At 36.8% G+C, this 26,854-nt stretch overlaps 1 protein-coding gene across 1 annotated transcript; it reads right to left on the bottom strand.

The window, feature by feature from the left end:
* Positions 1–706: 706 nt before the first annotated feature.
* Positions 707–25,836, bottom strand: LOC128864507 (glycoprotein-N-acetylgalactosamine 3-beta-galactosyltransferase 1-like). The gene is made up of 5 exons (XM_054104205.1): positions 25,274–25,836; positions 24,514–25,000; positions 12,625–12,718; positions 4,231–4,530; positions 707–1,066 (listed from the first exon to the last, which is right to left on the bottom strand). The coding sequence occupies exons 1-5, from the start codon at positions 25,338–25,340 to the stop codon at positions 842–844; spliced, it is 1,173 nt and encodes a 390-aa protein (XP_053960180.1). The 5' UTR covers positions 25,341–25,836; the 3' UTR covers positions 707–841.
* Positions 25,837–26,854: the final 1,018 nt, after the last annotated feature.

Raw genomic sequence — 26,854 nt, 5'->3', positions numbered from 1 at the left:
CGCATCCTCCACGTCGCAGTAGCCTCTTCGGAATTTTGAAAACCACTTTTGCGCAGTCCTTACACTCACGGTATCCTCTCCGTGAACAGTGTTTATTTCTGCAGCAGCAGTTGTTCCATTTTTGGAAAAAAAATACAAAATATGCCTCATATACGCGTTGGAAGATTCTATTTTATTTTTTAACAACACGTGCTTCTAACCCCGATTAAAATCACTTGTTGAATGCACAATATATCAAAGAAAATTTACGTAGTTCCGTTGTATTCTGCGAATAATTTTTTGTATGCAAATATCGTACAAAAGTGAAATTATGGGTAAAATACGCACGAGCTTATGGACTGATCTAATATAAAAAAAGTGTTGAACTTAGCGTTTTCGTATACTTACAATTAATTTATCTGTGATGCAAGAGAGTCCTGTAGCCAATCCTTGTCCAATAATGAAATTCGTTGCTTTAATTTCAAAATTACAATTTTTCTCTCATTTATTTTCCGAAATATTCCCTTTATAAAGCCTATCTATTTTCACAGAAAATTTTAACAAATAACAAGAGTTGAAAAACCTTAAAGTGTTTATAATAAAAACATAATTCACAAAAGCGGTAAGTTCTATGCATTTATGAATAAGAACAAAGGACTTATTTTAATCGAATACTTAATTGGACTCAACATTCGGTAATTATTAATATTTTTACAACAATGCAAGATAATCGTAATACAGTTATATAATTATAAAATACATCTGTACGTACATGAAGTTTATAATTATATTAAAATCTATATAAAAATATTTATTTTCTACTACACGACTTAAAATAAATATAACAGTAATCTGCCTATTATCAATATACATCCACCCATTTAAGAGGCATCTTAGTGGCCGACTCCATTTTGTTGTTAGAAAATCGACTAGAAAATGCAGTGAAATCAATTTTTTTAGGTAGTCCAGCGATGGGTTGCGAAAGTCCAATTGTACGCAAATGATATATAAGAAAATCGAATATATACATTTCGGTGGGATGAGTGTAATGAAAGGAGATCGAATAATTGGAGCAGCAGTCAAGGCCCTAGAAATAATAAGATTATGGGAAAAACATGTAATACAATCAAAACTTATATGCTTTTTTGATACATCTTTCATTGTTTGTTTATAAGTCATTTGAAGTTGATTTTTACAATATATCATGCAGTTGTCAAAAACAAAAAAAAAAAGAAATTATTTAAAAATACCTTTTTGCTATCATTTTACAAAAAAGAATTTATTTTTTCCTTTTTCTCCACCCTTCTTAATCGCAATATTTTGTAAGAGAATGCCAAAAAACTAATGTCGCAGGTGAGCAAACCACCATAATTAAATCCTAATAAAAGTTTTTGTTTTTGAAGATCTACCAAAAATAAAAATTAATATAATATAAAAAAAAAAACAAATATGAAAGCATTCAAATAATCTGCTCTTTCGTTTCCAACTGTGCATCTATGGTATTAGAATGTAAATATGATCATACACGCATTGAAATTGAACTACTAGCTGATGTCCAATACTAGACAGTCCGGATTCTTGACAAAATCGATGATTGGTGCATGAGACAAGGTCTTTCCGTTAATTCGAACAAAACAACTATAGTCTTGTTTACGAGAAAACGGAAATTGGATGGACTCAGTCTTCCAACACTGAAAGGTGTGACACTTGGTCTTTCCAACGAAGTTAAATATCTAGGAGTAATCTTGGATAAGAAGCTGACTTGGGAGACACACGTTTCACTGAAGGTGAATCGTGCATTGAATATTTTTCAGCAATGCCGTAGAGCCTTTGGCAAAACTTGGGGTCTGAAACCTGCTGTGGTCCTATGGATATACACGGCACTTATCAGACCAATCATCACTTACGCTTCTGTGGTCTGGTGGCGACGGAGCATGGTTAAGTCCACAATCCGGGAACTATACAGGCTGCAAAGAAGTGTATGTTTATGCATCACGGGTGCCATGAGTACAATAAAAGCAATGTGTAGACTCCATAAATATGGTTTCTGGCACGAAGATGGAACTTCGGGACACAGAGAAATCTTTAAGTTGCTGTCGGAGCAGTATCCACTGTTTTTGGCACCTAAAGATGACCTGATACCCACAGTTTCATTCGGAAGGAAATTTGATGTCAGATTTCCATTGCGTGAGCAATGGAGCAATCCAGGAGGCATGCAGGGAGGTTTGACGAATATTTTCTTTACCGATGGGTCCAAGACTGAAATAGGGTCTGGAGCCGGGTGGTACTTAAACGATAGTAATAAGTATCACTGCGCTATGGGGGGGAATGGCAACTGTTTTCCAAACAGAAGTTTTTGCCATCCTAAAAGTAGCCGAATGGATAATCGAGAGGAGATGGAGCGGGAAACAGATTGGAGTCTTCAGTGACAGTCAGGCTGCATTGAAGGCCCTGGAGAACGCGAAGCAAACCTCAAAGATTGTTCAAGAATGTAAGAAGAAGCTTAATTCTGTCGCAAGACAAAACAGGCTTGTACTTATATGGGTTCCGGGACACTCCGGTGTTCAAGGAAACGAAATTGCCGACGAATTGGCCAACCGTGGATCAGCGGTGCCCCCACAGGGGCCAGAGCCAATAATCTAAATCAGTCCCGCAGGAATCAAGAACTGGATCAACGATTATGTAGGCCATCTACATAAAGAGCGATGGACCGGTCTAGAACGCTACAGAACTGCAAAGTGTTTTGTGACAAGTCCGATCAGAAAACTGTCAAACGTTCTACTAAAACTTGGAAGGAAAGACGTTCGGTTGATGGTCGGTAACATAACAGGACACAACCCATGGGACCAGCATATGACCACCGTTGGAATCATTGAGGACCCAGTGTGCCTGTCATGCTTAGAGGAGGTGGATAGCACTGCGCACTTTCTCTGTGAGTGTCCTGCCTTTGCTAGAGTACGGCTACGAGTTTTGGGTTCCGATGTCATGAGAATGAGTAATATTCGTTCTCTAAAACTGAAGGATATTTATAGATTGCCAAAGAATCTGGAAAATTCTCACAGGACTAACTATCTCTATCTCAGTCTATATTCCTATCACTTTCTCTGATACTTTTCTCCTTCCCTCCTTGACTATCTATCCCCTTTCCAGAGCTTTATATACAATGGGCTTTTTAGCATGAGTGTTTTAGGAGCCACCAAATCTCCTGGTGCTCCTTGGCTCGACCTTTTCAAATTCAATTCAATACAGTCCGGTTCACTTGAATAGAGGCACTCAGTTGGTCTACAATATTTGCGCATTAAAGCTGTGAAAAGGGATCGTTTCTTTAAGCATTCATTGGGTTTGGTCGAAAACTTCTTAAATCTAATAAAATGGGAAAGCAGAAATGCATAACAGACCGCGCAAAAGGATCTTAACCTCAGAGGGACCTTCAAATCGCCACATGGCTTGGAGTTCTGTCACAAATAACGGTCCCGGTAAATGGAAAAAAGTAGTATTTAGTGACGAAAAGAAGTTCAGTCTGGATAGGTCGGATGGATACAGTTACTGTTTGCACATCTTAAGAAAGGAGGTGAGGTACTTTAGAACATAACAGGCGTGAAGTTAGTGTTATCGTATGAGGAGCAATATCGTACTATGACGCGTTCGAACTGAAAATTGTAGACTACAAAATGATGGGAAACAGCTATAAACCTCTATTGGAGTCATCTTCTCCCAAAATTCGTGAAGCACTTGGGCCTAATATTTACTTTCGAGTAAAGTACAGTCTTCACTTGAATTATAAGAAAACCTTGGATTACTAGATCAAATATCATTTTCTTCCACAACAATAATTGTCTCTAATCAAGTGAACCGCACTGGATATTATTATTAATTACTTATACAGATCCAAATTTCATTAAGCGTGAAATGGTTGTGACCAATGGCATCCCAGCTTCACGAATAATCGATAGTTTACATAAAGAACTTATGGAGAAAATGTTTGGAAAGTTGGCACCACAATTGTTAACAATTCAAGAAAACGCTGTACGGGAGTATTTTTCAGAGCTTTCAGAAAATCGTTACAGAGAAAGTGTACACTTATTGCAAAATTATTGGAATAAGAGTTTCGAAGTTGAGGTATATTATTATATATAGAATAATGTGAATAAAAACTTATTTCAATTTAGAATTCACATTCTATACTCTATTTTGGCTTTCTCACTTTTCAACCAACCTGTAAAACTGTATGTTAAACGTTAAAATACATACCCACTCAACTGTGTACGGTGTCAGACGCGCTAACCAATCTGCATTCGCCAAAGTTTCATTGACATTCATAAAGTCGTACAATCGTAGAGGGAACATTTTCTGTTTGTTTTCATTGGGCAGAACAAACCGTCCATCCAAAGGCAAAGCGCCTACATTCTGCAGACATATACTCATGCTATAATCCTCAGGTAGTGCGTAATTAGCAGGCGGACAAAGCGTTGCGTTTTTGAAACCTAAAGTGACTGCGCGTCGGAGTGCTTCCTTGCTGAGTACATAGCCGGCACCGCCTGACATATAAGTCTGAAAAAGATATTAAGGGAAAATATGAGCGATATTATAAGTTGGTAACTTATTTATAGTAAGTACGAAATTAAGATAAAATACATACATATGTACGCATATACGAGTATTAGAGCCTGTCTGTAATCTTCAGGGTAAAAATATAGTAAAATCATATGAAAGCTCTCAAAATTTTATTTAAAAATAGGCTATACTAAACTCCATTTCATTGTATAAAATGAATACCGTGCTATTAATTTCAAATGAAGTAGAGTAAATACGCTAATTGCCAGACACGTAACTTCTTTCACACTTTAAAATATCATAGCTTTCATTATAAATATATTGCGTATTTATACGAGTATGTAGTTTAGATTATGTTATAGCAGGTTTCCACTACGAGACGCACTCAGGCTCATAGCCTGGAGAAGTTGTCCCCGCTAAAACCAAGACGTACTTTTCAATACTGAGATCTTCCAATTTATTAAAAAATTGTTTATCTAAACTAGGGAATCTTCGTCTGGATAGATCAGGATAGTGGCAAAGAAGGTGCGGGATCGTCTCTACCTATATATGTACCGTATAACAGAAATTTAGTGTGCTTATTTTGGCTTGGAGATTGTCGACTGCTTTGTAAGCAATTTTATCGCTGACTGATTGTCAGCGGCCGCCGTAGCCGAATGGGTTGGTGCGTGATTACCATTCGGAATTCACAGAGAGGTCGTTGGTTCGAATCTCGGTGAAGGCAAAATTAATAAAAACATTTTTCTAATAGCGGTCGCCCCTCGGCAGGCAATGGCAAACCTCCGAGTGTATTTCTGCCATGAAAAAGCTCCTCATAAAAATATCTGCCGTTCGGAGTCGGCTTGAAACTGTAGGTCCCTCCATTTGTGGAACAACATCAAGACGCACACCACAAATAGGAGGAGGAGCTCGGCCAAACACCTAACCGAAGTGTACGCGCCAATTATTTATTTTTTTATTTTTATTGTCAGCAAAAATATACAAATAATTTGACGCTATCGTATCAAACTGCACGGTGGTGTAACGGCCTTATCTATTCCCATCAGTGTAGCCTGAAAAACACTTCAATAGTCGGAGGAAAGAAAACTAGAGGAGATCCTCATACGTTCGGAATATACGCCTCCGTAATCACTGTATACATGGATGGCTTCGCCCTTTTTTACAACGTCCTGTTTCCACTCTTCCCTTAGGGTAGGGCGTCGTGAACGTTGTGGTGACAGTGGTAGGCCGGACTTTCATACAAATTAATTTTCAAGTCTAGACACAAGTCTGTGAGTCGCACGAGATATTTTGACAATATTTGTGTTCAACATCGAATACATCTAAATTAAAATCTTTCCCGTCGGGAGATGTCACATTATCCAACTCTTCATCCCAAACGTTGTTTGTCACAACAGCCAATGCGAGCACCCGGTGTCGTTCTTGCAACCATGGTTCGCATGATTTAAATTCAAACTCCAGGCCCAGTTCGCGTTTCAAAAATTTTCTGCACACACTGCCCAATGATGAACAAGCTCAATACCGCTTTTACTTGATTGCAATTCATAGCTTGATTAACCCTTTACTGCATTAATTAATACAAAAAAAATGTTTTGCAGGGAAAATAGCTTTATTTACGCAATCATATATACAAACTTATTGCAAAGTTTAGAAAATAGTTGTAAACCGAAACAATTACTATCCGTCTAGAAGGATGAGTGTATCAACTCCATGAAAATAGTTTTTTTTGTCAAAAAATACTTACGCTTTACTCTGTTATCGCTTTTTGAAAATTAATTACTCGCACTTCTATTTTTCTTTTTCACCCACATTGACCTTTTATCAAAATAACACCTCTTATTGGAAAACCCTTTAGTAAATTATTAATATGCATATAATATCTAATCAAAGTTAATTCTCACTAATTGCATCCGCTGATTGTGGGACTGCCAAAATACATATGTATGTGTGTATGACTGATTTCTCATACATATAAGTATGTATTTATAACCATAGTAAATTTAAGATAAAAATTAAATTGTTTTCTTAATAACGTCTAAATACCAAAACCGTTAACATAATTTCCAAATTTTTTATTTATTGTCGTTATTCCTTATTTAAATACATATATAGAAAAATTAATGTTAATATTTCTTACTGGAACAAGCTAGTACAAAAATTAAACACACTTACGTTTCTATGTCATACGACCATAGATACATTTATTTTCTAAGAAGTGTTCGATTCACATTGTCGTTTTAGCTAACGATACTAAGAACAAGATTAATCATGATAATCGAATTAAGCGCGCAACCAACAACGTTTCGTAAGAGAAAATTTTAGCCGTTATTTATATTTCAAAAACACTAAAAAAATATTTTCACACATAATTATTTTATGAATATTCTTGTTAATTGAGTTATGCTATCAATTCGAATTGGTCTTTTTAGAGAGTCTCACTTTTATAAGCATCGTTCGCGTTGCTTGATGGATTAGACAGCTAAACCAATTTGCAAAAAAAAAAATAGTTTGCTATTGTATAAAGATGGCCTAGCATCTTAAAATTGGCATACTCAAGGGATTAACCACTATCCATCGCGTTTGGCCCTTTACGACCCCAAATTTAAATTATTTGCATTATACTATTTTAGTTTTTATTATTTACTTTATTTCACAAACTTTTTATTTAAATATATTTTAATTAAAGAACACAGTCACATACTTAACAAAAAACATTTATTCACATCTAAAGTAAATTTTGAAAACAGTCCATAAATTAGGAATAAATTATAAAAAAATCAAAGATTTCTATTTTAGTAAACTATATAAAAAGTGCAGAGGAAATGAATTTATATATATTATATTATATTAAGACAATATTTTGGACTCATATTGAATAGGAAACTCACATGAAAACCTAATATTGAGGCAAGAGTAAAAAAGGCCAACGTTGCATTATATACTTGCAAAAGAGCGGTCGGTATTAAATGGGAGTTAACACCTCACGTTACTCATTGGCTATATACTTCGGTAGTTAGACCACTCTTAATATACGGAATACTTGTATGGTGGCCATCGGCTCTAAAGGCGAGTTACACTAAAATCATGAGTAAGGTCCAAAGAACAGCTCTTTTATGCATCTCTGGTGCTTTAAGGATTACCCCAAACGAAGCACTAGAAGTGCTAATCAATTTCCCTGCACTAAATCTCGTAGGAAAAACATGGCCGCCGCCTCAGCGCTCAGACTCAAAAGTATGGCGCTATAGTTAGGCGGCTTTCCCACACCTGTATTTTGCACACTCTGAACAGTCACAAACAAGAAATAGATTATTCTATTCCTAGACTTACACCAAAGGCCATGGAGAAGGGGGAATTAAATTTTTATACAGATGGTTCCAAGCTAGACGATAAAGTTGGCTATGGACTGGAACTATCCGTTCGACTACCAGACTACTGCAGCGTTTATCAGGCACAAGTTCTAGCCATAAAAGAAGTGGCTACATACCTAAATACGCATGCCGTAACAAAAACGACTATAAATATGTATATTTCCGGATAGCCAAGCGGTTATTAAATCAATGAATGCGGCTATACTAAGATCAAAGGTTCACAGGAATTCCGAGCAGCCCTAAATGAATGAATATTGTAAAAGTTGTAGAGATGAGGAAGAGGAAGGAACAGTTATGCACTTCCTTTGCAATTGTCCAGCCTTAGCTAAAATCAGAGCAGCTTCTCTAGGTAAACACTTTTTCAATTCTCTTACAGAACTATCTGGCGCGGGGATTAGACTAATCCTGCGCTTCATAAGAGCCTCAAAATGGTTTCATGAAAGTAAATAAACAAGTGGTATCACAGTGTCGCACAGTGGTATCACAACGGTCCTGTAAGGTCTAAGTGAGTTGGTCATACGGACCGACTACCACCATAACCTAACCTAACCTAAGACAATATTTTAGTTATGCTTCGACAAGCAGCAAGATGAGTTTCAATTAGAGAAAATGCCAAAGACTCGCGTTTTATATTCTGCAAGAATTTATAAAGAGTCAAATATTATATTAATATAGTAAAAAAAAATAACAAAAAGGAAGTGGAAAAAATAAACAAAGTGACCACTTGGAGTAAGAGCGGGCTATGTGCTTACAACATTATTGTTATGCAAAGCTAGGAGGAGCAGCAAAAAATTATGAAGAACCTTCAATTATTCATAATTATTCATACCATTGCCATTATTGATGCCGTCAATTATTTCATCATCGCTTTCCTCTTCTAACCATCGCAAAATGCGAGCTTCTTGTTGCCAATACGTTTTCAAAGTAACGAAGGAACGATGTCATATAAGCCGTCGCGTGGGGCGAAAAAATACCTTATGAAGTTTAAAACGACTGTTTTTTATAATAGCGACCCAATAACTGAGCGAAGCCACATGAATATGTTAAGCATAGCATCACGTGAAGCTATAGGCTGGCCCGTAAGTTAATTCGTAGAAGAAAATGCAATATTAACTTTTTTTTAAAAAAGAAAAATGGATGGCGGATTAAGTTGTTAAGCATTTGTAAATACTTCTATTTTTATTTTAGATATTTGGATATTCACAACATTTATAAGTACAAGGTGGGCAAAATTAATCATCATTTTGGAAGATTTATAAAATTTGCAAAACTTTGCAAACTTTTTTAATACAAAATTATTAACTTAAAAATTAAAATAATATTGGTGTTCGCCCAAATCGAGGAAAAGTAAACAGGCGCATACTAAAATGCATAAAATTCTTTTGAGAAATGTCCAAAAAGTGGAGTATATATTATATGTAATAGGTCTATTTATAAGTTCGTGCGGTTTTACAACAGATGGCGTAACTTGATTATTATTCCATCGATCCACATTTCCAAACATTCATTGGAGAGCTACTGTCGTAAGGCACAAACGTCAGTATAAGTTTTTTATTTGAAGCGTAAACAACAATATTTTTACCACACTTGAAAATGTCGAATTTCGCGCCAAATAATGTGTTTTTGCGGGGAATTCTTCTTCATTATTTTAATATGAAGAAAAAAGCAGCCGAAAGTCATCGTATCTTGGTGGAAGTTTATGGTGAGCATGCTCTATCTGAGCGAACGTGCCAGAAGTGGTTTGCACGCTTTAAAAGTGGTGATTTTGGCTTGGAAGACGAAGAACGCGAGGGTGCGCCGCCAAAGTTCATGGATACCGAATTGGAGGAATTGCTCGATCAAGATCCGGCTCAAACGCAAGAAGAGGTTGCAAAAACTTTGGGAGTTGATCAATCAACCATTTCCAAACGTTTAAAAGCCATGGGAATGATCCGAAAGGTAGGCCATTGGGTGCCGTATGAATTGAAGCCAAGAGACGTTGAACGCCGTTTTATGGCATGCGAACAACTGCTTCAACGGCACAAAAGAAAGGGTTTTTTGCATCGAATTGTGACTGGCGATGAAAAGTGGGTCCATTACGACAATCCAAAACGTCGGGCAACGTATGGATACCCTGGCCATGCTTCAACATCGACGTCGGCGCAGAATATTCATGGCCTGAAGGTTATGCTGTGTATCTGGTGGGACCAGCTGGGTGTTGTGTATTATGAGCTACTGAAACCGAATGAAACGATTACGGGGGATGTCTACCGACGACAATTGATGCGTTTGAGCCGAGCACTGCGAGAAAAACGGCCGCAATACGCCGATAGACACGACAAAGTTATTTTGCAACATGACAATGCTCGGCCACATGTTGCACAAGTGGTCAAAACATACTTAGAAACGCTCAAATGGGATGTCCTACCCCACCCGCTGTATAGTCCAGACCTTGCGCCATCCGATTACTATCTCTTCCGATCGATGCAACATGGCCTGGCTGACCAGCACTTCCGTAATTACGATGAAGTCAAAAAATGGATCGATTCGTGGATTGCGGCAAAACCGACCGAATTTTTCACAAAGGGAATCCGTGAATTGCCAGAAAGATGGGAAAAAGTAGTAGTAAGCGATGGACAATATTTTGAATATTAAATTTGTAACCATTTTACGTCAATAAAGTTTCAAATTTCGAAAAAAAACCGCACGAACTTATTCATAGTCCTATTACATATGTATGTTCATACATATATTGTTTGTAGTCACGAGTAAAAGCGTCTGCAATCGAGCTTGGTTATTTCAAACTGGATACGAGTCGGTCTGGAGAAAAAGTTTTCACTTGAGTTATTCTTTCCACGGACTAAGGCGGGCAAACCGAAATCAAAACTTTTTGTAGTATGGATGCAATTGCGCTATTGGCAAAAGATGTGGCCTCTCTTCTAGAGTTGTACATATTTTGGCACCATAACACCATTATAAAGCCAATTCTGTTCTATGGAGTCCTAGTCTGATGGAACACTGGAGGGGATGACATCGGTGAAAAAGCTCGAGAGAATTAAAAACTCTGCTCACATTGAAATCAGTGGGATGCTTCGAACTACTGCTAACACAAGGCTAAATGTAAACATTACAGGCAAAATTGTTGCTGCACGTGCCGCAATCAGACTGAGAAGCTCGGGTCAGAGACTTGACCATACTTACGGACAATCAGGTGTCCCCAAAAAATTTAGGTTCATTCCCCTGGGAAATAATCAATGTTCACCCAATAAAATACTAAGTCCAAGCGGGACATTCTCCACATATTCCCATCAAGGGAAGAGTGGGCGTGGTGACGCATTTGCAGATAAGGCCTGGTAAACCGTTTATGGATGGCTAAAAGTTGGATAGAAAGATTAGCGACGGAATATATTACGAGAAGTTTCCTATAAGAGTCAAGTTCAGGCTACCAGACCACTTCTGTGTGTTTCCGTTTATGGATGGCTAAAAGTTGGATGGAAAGATTAGCGACGGAATATATTACGAGAAGTTTCCTATAAGAGTCAAGTTCAGGCTACCAGATCACTTCTGTGTGTTTCAAGCAGAGATAGCTGCAATCAGAGAATCGAGTGACTATGCAACTGATGTAATAATTTTGATGGAAGTAAATATCTACTCCGCAGGCCAAGCGGCAATCTGGGCCCAGGACTCAATGATGATGCACTCGAAACTGGTTCCGAAATGCCTGATTTCACGTTCGATCGCAACCTAAATCTTTGGTATAAAACTCAGCTGGATGCCTGGTCACAGCGATATTGTAGGAAACTGCGAGGTGGATGAGGGGACTAGGCAGGGGATCACTTCCACGCGAAATGAGAGGACAGGAATCTTCATCACCACCTGCGGTCTGCTCCTGGAAGTGCGAGGTTTGCGTCAAATCAGTGAGCGTCACATGTGGATCGGGGCCACACGAGGGATCTTCTAAGGTTAACCAAATCTCAGCTCTCGAACTTCATCGGTGCTCTTACAGGACACTAATCGGGATGTGTGCATGCTGTCAGACTTTGAATTACTTCAAGTGATTACTTTTACACCAGCTGTATAGATGATAAGGTGGAATTATCTCAGCACCTTTTCCTTAGATATCCAGCTCTTGCAGGGCTATGCTTTGGGCATCTTGAGTATCATTTCTTTGCTACACCTGTTCATATAGCAGATTTTGATATTAAACACCTGATCGTCAGCATCAAGCATTTAATACAACCTTAACTCAGTCATCATTCGGTCGTCATCTACAAATTTCTAATCAACTAAAATGCGAACCGTTTTAGTGCCGCGCAAGGAGAAAAATAGACTTGCAGTGAATGGTTCATAGATTCATAAGATGGTGTTGATGATCATTTATTTCACAGACCGCACCTCACAAAATAAATGAAGCAAATTAAATTAAATGTTTCGTTCAAACCGTGAATGCATAAATTAGTAAAATCGCGCTATCTTCAACCATTACATTAAATCAGTAGCTTATTAGCGATTTAGCATAGATTTGCATACACAATTTGAGTAAACAAACGTATTAGCAAACATATAATTATTTTTCACATAGTTAACGGTGTCAAAAACTTGACGTTTTTAAGACTTTATGTTTTCTGAATTTCGTTTTGGGGCGAAATTTTACTAAGTAAAAAACAAAAAATAAAAACACATAAATCACCGTGATGTATGTAAATACATACATATGCACATAGCGTTTTACTAATAAACTTACCACATTTTGCTGCACCAATTCATAGCCAAAAAATAGTGGCATTTCGGGTTGATAAGCGTAGAGAGAATATCGCAGATTTTCCATGATGACGTAGCTGTTACAGAAAAAAGGAGTAAAGTATAATTCTGCATTAATATAATATATTGTACATATGTATATACGAGTATGTATGTATTGCTGTAAATAAATAATAGATAACATGAGACAACTTGGTACATTTATTGATTGATTTTGAATACATGGATATGTATTAGGGTTTCTCTCCCGGGATTTCCCGTTCCCGATATCCCGGGATTATTTAACATTTATTATCATTTAAAATGAAAAATGCAAATTACTTTTTTTATTTAAAAATATTCAAAAACAAAGTAAGCTAAGCAAGCATTGACTTTCTTGTTTTCGTGATTATACAGCTGTGCAACACAAATATTTGAAAAGTCATAGCGTTTGGGTGTCTTTACTTTTTATATTTTAAAAAGTTATATATTAAAAGTGGTTAAAAGATTTCTTTGTGAATTAAAGTAAGTTTAATTGAATTTTAATAACAATTAGTTATTATTCCACTGATATTTTAAATATTAAAATTAAAGGGTTATTAAAAAATACGAATGTCGTCAGAAAGAAATTGGAGATTTTATTTTACCATTGATTCTACTAATAAGGACAAAGCAAAATGCAATAAATGTAATCAAGTGATTATGAGAAAGGGAGGTTCCACAAGTGGAATAAATCGTCATATGCAAATCCAACATGGAATAGATTTGGTTACCAAGAACAATAAATTCGACGCTCCAAGTACTTCATCGCCGGACAAATCTGATAAATCAATTTCAGGAAATCAAAATTCCATTTTAAAATATGTAAAGAAACAATCATTGGAAGAAATTCTTGCAAAACTAGCAGCTGTAAATGGAATTTCCATCAATGTTATTTCGAAAAGTACGTTCATTCGTGAATCTATTTGTGCGAAAGGATATTTTCTTCCTAAAAATCCTTCACACATAATGAATCTTATATTCAACTATTATGCCGAAGTTAAATCAAAACTTAAATATAGATTTTCAACTATTCTAAATGCAAATCAAAAATTTTGCTTAACTGTAGATGAGTGGACAAGCAGCCGTAATCGTAGATACATGAATATCAATGTTATGTCCAATGGTGGGATATTTGAAAATTTGGGATTAATAAGAATTGAAGGAAGTTGTGGAGCTGAAAAAACATTAGATTTAGTTAATGAGCGGTTAAAGGAATTTAACTTGAATTTATCTACAGATATTATTGCAATCATAACTGATGGAGCAGCCGTTATGGTGAAATTTGGAAAGTTAGCTCCTGCCTTCCATTTACAATGCTACACACATGGGATTCATTTGGCTGTTCTGGATACCCTTTTTGGTTCTACTAAGACAGAATTATTATTGCAAAAAAATCAGCAGCACCAAGTAGACCAATTATTAGATTCAGATGATGATAGCGACATTGATAATTATGATTGTCTTGACAAAGACGAAAATACAACATTTGAAGGGATGTCATATGAACATGATACAAATATAAGTGACCTTAAATTCAAAGATCTAAAACCTCATATCCAGGATGCAATAAAACAAATCCGCAAGATAGCATCATTTTTCAGAAAATCGCCAGTACGTAACACAATTCTTCAGCAAAATGTCAAATTAGAATATGGTAAAGAATTAAACCTATCATTAGACTGTACGACAAGGTGGAATAGCTTATTAGATATGTTGGAAAGATTTGAGCAAATAAGAATTCCGATTAAAAAAAGTCTATGCGAAGTTAATGCTACACATCTACTTGAAAAGGAAGATCAGCTGTTCCAAATTGTAAGCACATTAATTACTTGTTTACGTCCAGTAAAATTAGCGTCCGATGCATTATGTCGACGTGATATGGATTTAATAAAGAGTGAGGGAATACTATCGTTCCTAATAGAAACGTTAAATGCGTTAGATAATTCAATATCTCGAGAATTATTACAAAATTTTAAATTCCGTATGACAACTCGAAGATCCAAAATTTTAATTTCATTGGTAAAGTACCTAAATAATTCAAGTTTATTGTACTCCAATCAAGATGATATGTTTTTTGAAATGTCGTCGAAGTCTGAAATGGTTAAATTATCTAAAGAATTGATACACCGCCTATTTCCAGTTAATATCCTTGAAGACACCACTGTACTTGAAAATGAAGAAAGCGTATTGATTTCCGAAACGGAAAACAATATAGAAGCAGAAATGCCCGCGAATGTTTTGAAACGAAAGCTTGAAAGTGCTATAAATAGTATGAGCGCCAAAAAACAAAGTACTGGAGATACAGAATATAAGACTATATTAAAAGAATTTAATTTATTTGAAGCTAGTGGAAAGTTAACCAAAAATTTGAAAATGCTCTTAGATGCTCTTCTTTGCATTAAACCAATTTCAGTGGAAAGTGAAAGAGTATTTTCGACTGCTGGCCTTTTTGTCACCAAAATTAGGACAAGACTCAACGACAATTCAGTTAATGCGCTAGTTTGTCTCAGAACTCATTTTAAAAACTCTTCTAATAAATAACTTTTTTTTTTGTTTTATGAATTTGAATAAATATGAATTTTTTTGTTTTGTGAATATGAATAAAATATGTGAAAATGAATTTCTTAATTGTTTTTAAATTAATAAATTTATTTTAATTAGTAAATATAAAAACTCGATTTTCCCGGGAATCCCGGGAATATTTTCGAAATATTCTCGTTTCCCGGGAATCATTATGTGACGGGAAATGAGAAACCCTAATATGTATGTATGTGTGTACCTCGACTAGATTGTATTGTACATCAAAATTGGTAAGAAAAATTTGATTGACGTTATAATGAGGTCAGCAATATTTGAATATATGAGTTAGCTAAATAAAAAGTGACTTTACAAATTTCGTGGGCGATGTCAATTCGATTTTTCATTTTTTTTTATTATATTGGTGGACATGTCAGCGAAATATGTTGATATCTTAAGTCAGTTTGCTTTTTATATCCGCGCGAAGTTGTGCAAATGGCCATTATACGGGTAATATTGTTCAACTAATGACAGTATGTGCGAGGGGAGTTCAATAAGTACCAGTGTTAGAAATGTAGACACCATTTTTTCACAATTTGTTTTTTATTTTTCAACCAAGCCGCCTTTTAGAAAGATACACTTCTCCCAATGCTCCGGCCATTTTTAATCCCTCCCAAATGTAAGACTTGTCGAACTCTACAAAATACGTATCTGTTTCTGCGATGACTTCCTCGTTTGAACTTAATTTTTTTCCCGCGAGCCATTTCGGATGAATACTGGGGGTACGTCAGCAATTCATAACGCACTTCATGCAGTTTGGTGGCGACAACTCCGGATGAATTTTCCAATAACTCACTGCAGTATTGTCCAGTGATCGTTCTTACTTTTTCTAAAAAATCCATGAGAATGACGCCGTTCGCCACTCGCACCCCAAAAAATCGTCGCTATGATCTTTCCGGCCGATGGGACTGTCTTCTGCCTTCTTTCGAGCAGATTCACCGGGAGAAATCCATTATTTTGATTGTTGCTTAGTTTCTGATGTGTAATTAAGAAGCCATGTTTCATCAAAGGTGACAACTCGACGCAAAAATTCCTTCGGATCTCGCTTATTGTTGCTTATGAGCAATAGCGGCATCCATCGGGCCGACAATTAATTGCCGTTCCGGTCAACACACCTATAACCTCTGTTACTTCGCGCACTTTCGTTCGTCGATCAGCAACAATCATGTCATAGACTTTTTGAATGATTTACTCGGTAACCACGTTTGCCGCGCATCCCTGTCGCTCCTCATCAAAAACGATTGTTCGCCCACGTTTAAACTCGTTGAACCAATATCTAACTGTGGTCATAGATGGCGAAACGTCCTAAATCCAAACTAACTTATCAATCAGTCTGAAATTTCTTTTGCCGTCATTCGATACATAGCAGCACACGATGCTAATACCAACTTCCCTCAGGAACGCCCTCTGTCATCAAACACGGGCACTAATTGAAGCGCCCTCGTAACAGCTTAAAAGAATCGAGATAGATGTAGGCATATGCAAGTTGGCGCAAAATTAATCAATCTATCAGAGGATTTATAATTTATGCGTGGAATCATATTTGACAATTATGAGCGGAATATATAAACAGACAGGCAATGGAGTGCATAAAAGTCAAAACAAAAATATTTCTATCATTCAAAATATTTATTTTTATTTTAGTAGAAAAGTTATTCAAGAACAAAATTGGATGATTAATTTTGCGTCACCTTCATCATCATCCTTTGGCGCTACAGCTTCTTGTGGTCTGCTGAACAGTACGCCTCCATGCTGCACTGTGAATGGCCGTCTCCTTCCAGTTGCTCAGTATAAGCTGTTCCTGATCTTTCAGCTTCAGTATTTTCCTTTGGGCGCTTGATTTGTTCATTCTCATATCGCAACGTACCACATTTACGCCAAATATTTTTCTGAGAACTTTCCTTTCATTTCTAGTTTTATCTCATATTCTTCACTCAATGCCCATGCTTTATCTCCCTAGCACAGGACCGGCCGTACCACGGTTTATATACCCCAAAAGACTTAGAATTATGAGAGGTGTTCATTTCGCCATGTCTGTCACGATAAATGCCGATAAAAAGCACTACCTAACGGTAACGTTCTCTATTATAAATGAAACAAATTATTTCGCGTATGTACGAAATTCGGCCCGAACCCAATTTAGCACTTCCTGGCTTGTTTAGTCTGTTTTTGACAAATATGTACGAGGGTCGTTGAAAAGTCCGTGCAAAAGTAAAAACTAAACTTTAAAACTTCGTCCAATGTAGTTCTAGTTTGTTGATCCCTTCTTAATAATAGAATTTGTTCAAGCCTTAATAGCCATTCGTTTCTGCAATTACCTCCTCACTTGAATAAAATATTTTTTTGCAAGCCAGGTGTGATGGGGAAGGAAAATAACTCGGCTTCCTCGATTCAAACGAATGCTAAATATAAAGAAATAGAGCGATTTGACTGAAACTTGATGATACTAACTAAACATAACCTCGATATGAGCCAGATGTGCCGTCTCTCTTACTTTACACGGACTTTTCAAGGTTAGATGTGCTCCAGAAGATTTTACGATATTTTTCTATCGAAAAAAATGGATTAGAGAATTTTTATTAAATTTGTGTGTCAAAAATATATTTAAAAAAAGTGCTTCAACGTACTTAAAATGTTGACTGTGGCATTTGGTGAATTTACTTTGAGTGGGCAAATGTACAATATATAAATGGCACAAATTCCTCACAGATTGCCGCAAGGATTTTAATGAAATAATTTCGGACAAATTTGTTACTTTTCATTCTTCTTGCAACCAAAAATAGTAGAGCTTTTCTGCTATGAAATAAGGTATGGCGAAGAGTAAGCAAGAAAATTAATTACGTGAATTATCCTCTATTAATACCATAGAGTGAGTTTAAGTATTCAAACCTATTTATTGAAAATTCGGTGCTTTGAAAATTTTCAATTCTCAAAAAATTCAATTGATGAGAAAATGAAAAACCGAGTTTGAAGTATTGCTACATAAAATCTATAATTTTATTTTCTAATTTTTGTCGCAGAGTGTAAAATATAACGATTTTTCAAAAACCATTTTTCATCTGACAAGGCATTTGATGATCCGGTCCAACATATTATATATCCTAGATAAAAAACTAAAATATTCTTTAGAACAATATTTATATATAATACCTTCTTTTAACAGGTCTGTTATCCAATACTTATAATGACAAAATTACCCGTAGCCGCTTAACAGGGCATCCAAATCAAAAATAATCAAGCAGTGTTGAAAATTAGTTGAATGTTTGAAATAAACTTGTATATTTACCGCCGAAACCGCTTAATAGGGAGTCCGGTGGTAGAATTAGGTTTGAAATTAAAAGTTTCTCACTAAGCACAGCGTATATGAGTCGGGACCCCGTTAGCTAAGTTATTCGTGCGGGTTACATAGTCACGATGTCGCAATGAACATGTGAGCAAAGTGCGTTTACAACTGCTCGTCGCAGATTCCGTTACACTGTTCGACGTTTACATGATGCCACAAGTGAAGATTTGTTTCGTACATGGTTGCGAAAATTCCAGGCAACACGTTCAAAGGCAAATAAGTCACAGCCAGGATCCAGCCGGGCATCGAAAACAAATGAAAAAATGGAGCTCGTTGCTACAAATTTCCATGATAATCCGCGTCAGTCTAAGCTCCCGAAAACTATTGGGTATGAAATGTTGAAGAAGGATCTTCGATTTCACCTCTTTATAATTCAAATCGTGCATGTGCCTAAGCCTTGCGAATACAATTTGCATAAAAAATTGTGGGAGACAATGGTGGGGCGATTCCGTACGGTAAACTCTATCTTTTGGAGTGACGATGCACATTTTCATTTAAATGGAAGTCTCAAAGTGACGGCATGCTCAAGCAGTGGAATAATTGGACCTCATGTATATATATATTTTTTTTAAATGGTCGAGGGCAAGAATTTTCTGTCTACAGTGTCCCTTGCCGGCGCTTGTTGAACAATTATTTTTTTTTGCCAATAACTCTCTCATTCATTCCATCCATCTTTCACAGTACTCGCACTTGGTTTCAGCAAGATGTCATCAAGCCGCACATGGCCTAAGAGATCACGGCGATACTGCATGGTTTCTTCCCTACCGACAAGCAGTTTCGGTGGCATATCTTGGCCACCCAGGATTTCCTGCGTACTTTTCGTCTCAGCAGTAAAAGCAAATATCGCTCGAGAGGTTAATGCATCCCGACTTCACTTCTGCAGTGAATGGCACGGAGTACGCAGGCCACATTCGAAGGGTGTAAAAACATAAAACCCGCCATTGTCTTCCTTTAATTCCTAATTCTGCTGCCAGATATGCCAAAAATCATGTGGAATGTAAAACGTCGGCAATCTTCACAAATTTACCACCACAAAAGTTATTTTATTTTACTGTTTCTGCTAGGATTATCCAGAATTCGATTATATCAAACTATATTAAAACTTATAGCTAGTTTTTTATAAACTATGATAACATAACTACTCATAATGAAACTGTCTTCATGATATGCAACTTTTGCAACAAATAAATTAGTTTTCTTTTCAATTCACTATATTAACATATCAAAACCATTGTTCTAAAGTGAATAGTTAAACGATTAATCACACGAGTTCGGGTATTGCAATACAATATAATTTAATGAATACTAGTTAGTACCCAGCGAGCTTTTTAATTTTGTTTCAACATGAGTGGGGAAACAATGGCCCGGATATACGCAACGCCCATTAGAGTGGAGTGCAAAAAAAATTTAGTAAGATCGAAGCATAAATGGTTGCAAGCCGATTGTGATTGATTTTAGGTGAAGAATACAATTTGCTGAAATAATTGAGAAAATGTGAACAAAAAAATTAAATAACTAAAATTATTTAGAATATACCCTAAAATCTGTAAATGTGGGACAACCCTAATATTAATCGCGGCAATCCTTCCTAGTCATTAGAAACTTAAGGCTTTTAACCACTTTCTTGGTCGAATAGTAAAAGTCAAACGGTCCGCGAGAGCACCTTCAACGCTTGTGTCGTCTCCAATGAACACAACAAATGGAACACGAGTGAACATCTAAGTAAATCGGTCGCCATAGACCAACTAGCATAACTACCATTCGGATTTACGCAGATTCGAATCTCCATGCATGAAATACCAAAATGATAGAAAAAGTTGTTTCTAGTAGCGGTCGCTTTCTATGAAACGCTCCTCATTAAAACTGTAGGTCCCTCCATTTGGGGAACAACTTCAGGACGCGCTTCACACCCAAAAAGGGTTTAGGCGCCAATTACAATCACTTTAAATATGAACTATGGATGGAACCTGCGGCCTCGGTAGTCTAGCGTAAGTGCACTAGCCGGCCATCTCAGAGATTGTAGATTCAAATCCTACGTAAAATACGGTCCTCACATTTTTCTAAACTTACGTACTTTCCTAGTTTCTATAAAACAAAAAAAAGCAATTCCTCAACCCTAACAATCTTATCCTTCCAATCCTTATTCAAAAAGTCAGCGAATTACTTGCATTGGGGCTGCTAAAACAAGAAAAAAAAAATAAAGAAAAAGACACAGTTACACATTGCATCAGTGACGCCACCAAGAAGAAGCGGGCAATCGCGGTAATAGCGCAGACACACCAAATTTAGCGAAGTCCTCAACCATCTGTGTAATCCTTCTGCCAGAAAAATTTGACACACAGATGGTGTTTCAAGCAGTAAATAAGGCGTTGTTCCTAACCAACGACAGGTGGGCATTCCCACTACTTAGGGCTGGTAGCGGCAGGCTAATCACCTACCCTGTCAGAAAGCAAATAGATTAGCGAAATCAACGCAAGACTGAGTCTTGTCGAGGCCCTATGCTCCAGAGTGGAGTGAACCAGGACAAAAAAAAAAAATGGATGGAACCAAAAGTTATTTCATAAAGTGTTTTTCAATATGAAACCTTTCGAGTGCAGAGCGATTTTCATGTTTCTCGGTTTCTGAAGTGACTACTGTTTCATTAAAATTTGTTAAAAGATGTATTGGCCTTTCAGTCGCATCCTTCACAGTAAATAGTTTTTTCACCGTGTTTTAGCAGGCACTGAGGTTAATTTCCAAACAATTTGCGTAATATTTGTGTCCACAAATAATGTCTAAAAAATTGTTTTTGTATATGACGTAACAAAATCTTTAATATTTAACTCCTTATTCACCGAGCCGAGAGCGGCCATTGCGCTCTTCATCATTTCCTTTTTTTCCCCCCTTTTTTCTTAATGTTAACATATCCAGACTAGAACTAGGTGACGTCATGTCCTAGGGTTGTCTTCAATTTAGTGACGGCCAAATGTTTACTAATTCGGTGGTTTGTAGTGACAGTCAAGCTGCACTGAAAAGCCTTGCTAACCCACGCTGCTCTTTGAAGTTAGTCGGTGAATCTAAGACAAAACTAAACAGTGTTGCAAAATACATCAAAGTTAGTCTTATTTGGGTGCCTGGACATTGTGGTATTGCAGGGAACGAGTTAGCAGATAAATTGGCAAATGAAGACTCTGCAAGTATGCCATTTGGTCCTGAACCCTTTTCTAGGTGTCAATTCCGCATCGATTTAACGATGGATTGACAACTTCATGAGGTCTACTCACAGAGGTCGTTGGTCTGAGTTGAACTCGTGCAAGGAAAACAGCGACTTTCATCTTAAAACTCATCAGGAAGGTGCTGAGAGTATAGGTGGGTGCAATCACAGGGCACAACGTCTGTGGTCAGCATATGGCTACCATGGGGGTCGTAGGCAGCGCGATATGCCTATCCTGTCTTGAGAATGACGACACTGCAGAGCATTTTCTCTGTAACTGTCCTGGATTTTCCAGAATCAGACTTAGGATATTGGGTTGCGATACACTGAGTATGGACAAAGTTCATACTCTTCCTCTTCCGGATCTCTTAAAATTCATCAATGAATCGAAGAGATTCGTAGAAGAGTGACCTCAAACTAATTTATCCGTTTTTACCATCCATCTTTTATCTTTCCTATCTCTATTCATTACACTATCTTATCTATCCGGGTGTAGTACAATGGTCTACTGACTGAGTGCTTGGACTTGTCCAGCAAGTCCACTGTACAACAATTTTGCCCACCCCTGCTTTCGTTTCCACATTTCTTGACGAGGCTTGTCAAGTTCGAAGGTAGTTTTCAAAATACATAGTTTCGCTTAAACCTAATTTCTAAGTTCAAATATAGCTCAATTTAAAGTTTGTTTCCTTTATTAAAAACTACATTGAATTGCTTAAAATTTTGAATATTTTAATTTTGGAAAAATTACTACAATCCGGGCAATCCTAACGAATAAATTTGTGTACTCCAGACCACCCCATAAACCCTGAAACAAAAAAGCACCTCCATGAGTCTTTAAGAAATCTATCTAAAGTAATTACTTCCACATTCACAATAAGTCCAAATCCACGACATCTACAGTATATCGTGAAAACTTTTTAAAAATTAAAGAACAAAACAACCGTACATTGCAATACACCGACAACTCACAACACAACGAAACCGTAAGCTACATCAACATATCTGACTCAAACTTTGCTCGTAAGTAATCCTCAAATGGGTACCCGCCATGTAAACATAACCGGAAATGAGCTCGCGAACGAGGCAACCAAATTCGCTGTATATACACCAGCAGTTTCCAACAAAAGCTGAACGATACCGACATAGAACGTTACTGCAAAAAGCACTACTTCCACAAACAATCAAAGCCAATGACAACTAAGGTTTTCTTGGTACCGAAATATAAACTGCAGCAAGCTGAATGACAGAAATCGACTAAAATCATGCTACGATAGCCAAATAACAAGCCTTAGGTTAGGTCATACCAGCATAACTCGCTGCTTTCAATAGAACGTTCGAAATTTTACTCCTGTCACTTTTGTAACTCTCTAACGAAACTAACCATCGGACACATCCCGGTAGATTGCACGCACTACAGTTATCAACTCACTAGAATATTTAAAAGCTGGAACCCTCTACAACTTTTAGCGAACCCTTGTACGAACGATATCAAACAAATAATACAATTCCTGAAAACATCTCAAATTTACTACCCAATATTATCAATAAAATAAATGTTAATTGGTTAATTTACATTTAAGGATATACTATTGTAGTATCCATACTAATACCAATAACTTCAGTTTAGCTGAAGGATATCGTCCCCTTAGTATAACAGTAGCCTATGTGCTCATAGGCTATTATTTTTTTATTGAATTTTTGGATTCTCCATCGTCGATTTATATGTGGTAAAAATTTTGTCAAATTCTAGTTCCACAAAGTGGGTCAAAACGTCAGTCAAAAAATAATAAATATTTACAGACATAACGAGATTTGAGTGAGAGCTACTTTCAACAAAAAGTTTGAAATTCATTTTCTCAAAACATCAAAAAATTTATAGGCTATTTTAATACTAAGGGGACGATATAGGCATAGGTGAAAGCAGTTGTTATAGCTTAGTTTACCTAGATGTAGATAATAGTTTTAAACTCTAAGTTGCTATATAACAAGTAAATAAATATTCATAGTTTTCGCTACAGCAGCAATATTCTCAACAGTACGTCTAGTTCTCCGTCTGCCAGTCCTTTTTCTGGCTGTAGGCAGAACGATTCCTGGAATTTTTTTTTATCAACCTTTCAATTGTCGACTCATTGAAACGATTACCATTGCAGAGATAGACCGTTTTCATAATAAGATTCAATAATGTTAGCCCATTGTTCTACCGAGTAATATTGTACTTCTTTTTTTCTAGGAATTATTCACTACTCACGTCACCTTCATATATATAGGCGCCCCTATTGAAAGACCCTTTATTGCCGTTCTTAATATTTTTAATTAAAAAGCTATCGCTGCTAATTGTATCTACCCCTTTCAACATTCAATTAACTGGTTTCAGTTTTTTCTTGCTCTAGCTTGGCTTAAATAATTTAACCATAAATAAAGTTCATTCCCGACAACATGCCAACGCTTATTGATTGTAGTACAACAAGAAATTAAACTTCTAGGCTAATGAACCAGCACAATATAAAAGCATTCTGTGCAGTAAACCTGTTTCGCATTTCTCTACGTCTTTCTTTTTCATTCGTTTTTTGCCGGTCTACCTAAGCTAAAAATATATTCCTCCTAGCCAAATTTATTCAATAACATTTCACTTTTACACAATTTTCGAACCAAATCACATCAAAATTGACTAAATTAAATAGTTTGTTTGTGTTAGTTGTTGGCGTTTCATGGCTCTTATTTTTTATACACTCACTCACGTATCATCATCCGCTTTCAAAAACCAATCGTATTGCGCGTAGTACTGGGCGTATACGTAACTAAATCCTTGCCGCATCTTATGCCAAAGCAGATCATATGTATCGGATGCGCTATCCACTACCGCGACAGCGCCCAATTCGTCATCCAGTTCACTGCTGAGAAAAACTAGACGCGTGCAACGCTTGCCCCAGGTGGCTTTCACATGTGCCGCGCGCGTTTCATGCTGTGCCGGCGTGGTTAGAACCATGCATAGTATGCGCACCTCATCGAACAAGCGTTGCTGCAGTGAATCGGCGATACTTTTGGATTGTGGCGAGAAGCCAGTGTAATCGGTACGCCCTGGCGTGGTCTTGGTACTATGATGTCGCAGTTGGGCCGCTTGCAGTAGGAAACGGTCGTAGCAGAGAAGAGTCGTAAGCGCCATCAGGAAACCGAGAACATAACCGTAGAGGAATTGCAGTTGTTTCTTTAAATGAACAATGGATTCTGAAAAGGCAAGGAAAACTATTAAGCGAAATACCAAAATATACTATACGACGTGTACCTATTTAGCTTCTGAAAACACATACATGTACACATATATTTTTTCTGATGCAGACTACGGCAATTAAATACGAATTTGCAAACATTTACAGCTAACTACAAACATATTTATACTTTATGCATTTTTGTTTATGCTTTACGCTTTTTTATATGTATGTATGTATGTATATTAAAATCACACATATTTGATATGATTTATCGCACGCTTGCACTCACTTTCTGACGATTTTGCGTCCTTGCTTGCGGTCGCAGATGCGCGTTGAAATTCCACGAAACTACTCATTGTCGTTGTTGGCGAAAATAAATCACTTGCAATTGTGTACGTTATGTATCCCAGCAATCTTTCGGTATTTACGCGACTAAGCTCAGATCAGTACTGATAGAAACTCGCCGCTGGAGTCTTTGTTGGGCAGCTTAATGCGGCTCGCAGCGTTTACGCCTCCAACAATTAGTCGCTCATATCCAGCAGTCTTCGGCTGTTTGCCTGTAGTATTGTCAAATATTTAAACGACCGGTTTGTAGCTACTTATCTGCATGTCTTTTTTGCCCATTTATTGGTATTGCCTCTCTGTTGTATTCGTAATTCTTACTAAGCGTAGTTTCAGCAGCGTCTTTCTTGTCCAAATGCAAAAGCAACAGCAGCCCGCTATGAGGTCCAGGTTTTTCATACCCCCTGTTATGTTGTAACTTTATATGCTTACGGCTGATTGTCAGACTAAACGCGAATCCACATTGGTAAAGAAATATGTATCCCAAATGTTCAATATATATTTACGATATATGTAGAAATATTAGTGTTAAGCTTATTTTCTACTTTTTACTTGTTTGAGTATACGAACGGCTGCCGGCGACTTTCCTAGTTCAATATATATTTACGATATATGTAGAAATATTAGTGTTAAGCTTATTTTCTACTTTTTACTTGTTTGAGTATACGAACGGCTGCCGGCGACTTTCCTAGTTCAAGTTAAGTCAAGTGTGATTCACATTTGTACTAAAATGGGATCGCCTTTCTTTGTTATTTGTAAAAGTTACGCCTACTACTACCTCTGCACGTGTTTTCGATTTTTCGCAGTAGTTCACAACGGTGACAGGTAATAGTGTCAATGGATGTAGTGTCAATTGACATTATTTCGCTTTCGAAATGGAATTAGGGTCAATTGACACTATTGTACTATTTTTCTAGAGGAGGGCAACCCATCTACTCCACCCTAAGATACGTTTCTCAAATGAATAGACATGGAAAATTCTTCATTGATGATTGTGTCCAGAAATGTGTAAAAGCGTCCATTTTTGTTAGCTTTGAATTCAAGTTCGAATTAAAGCTCTCTAATGCACTAGTTGTTCTTAGACGATGGTTGTAAATGGTAAAAGCAGCCGGCGTAACCTGAGAAAAATTAATAAAATACAAAGATCATAGCAATTGAACATTCGAATATTATACCTTTGTCATCCACTGTTTTTCGAAATATTCAATAAAGGTTGTAAGAGGTTGGCGTATTTTTAAAGCATAGTCACGGTCTTGTACCTCGGCCTTTAGGATCATAAACATTTCTTCAATAAGAATAGGCTTGATCAAGGGAAGATATGGAAATTGCGATACCATTTCTTCAAATCAAGTAAACTTTTTATGGTTTTCCCAAAATTGGGTATTTTCAAAGCGTTCCGCCTTAATGCCTGCGTATAATGGAACCAGCATCCAGACAAACTCGCTTTAGGAAATATACTATTCAAGGCTTTTCGTAAAGCTTGTTCGAAATCCGTTTGGAAAGAAGTGGCTTTGAACTCAAAAATGTT

Source organism: Anastrepha ludens, chromosome 5, assembly GCF_028408465.1.
Source record: "Anastrepha ludens isolate Willacy chromosome 5, idAnaLude1.1, whole genome shotgun sequence".
Taxonomy (NCBI): Eukaryota; Metazoa; Arthropoda; class Insecta; order Diptera; family Tephritidae; genus Anastrepha; species Anastrepha ludens.
The sequence above is the reverse complement of the archived record's forward strand: the minus strand, read 5'-3'. Positions and strand labels throughout refer to the sequence as shown.

Coding starts and splice junctions, on each gene's coding strand:
- LOC128864507 (XM_054104205.1), bottom strand. CDS start 25,340: ATGAGTAGTTTCGTGGAATTTCAACGCGCATCTGCGACCGCAAGCAAG. Junction 4,531..12,624: donor AATTGGTGCAGCAAAATGTG/GTAAGTTTATTA, acceptor TATCTTTTTCAG/ACTTATATGTCAGGCGGTGC. Junction 1,067..4,230: donor CACCGTACACAGTTGAGTGG/GTATGTATTTTA, acceptor TATTATTTCTAG/GGCCTTGACTGCTGCTCCAA.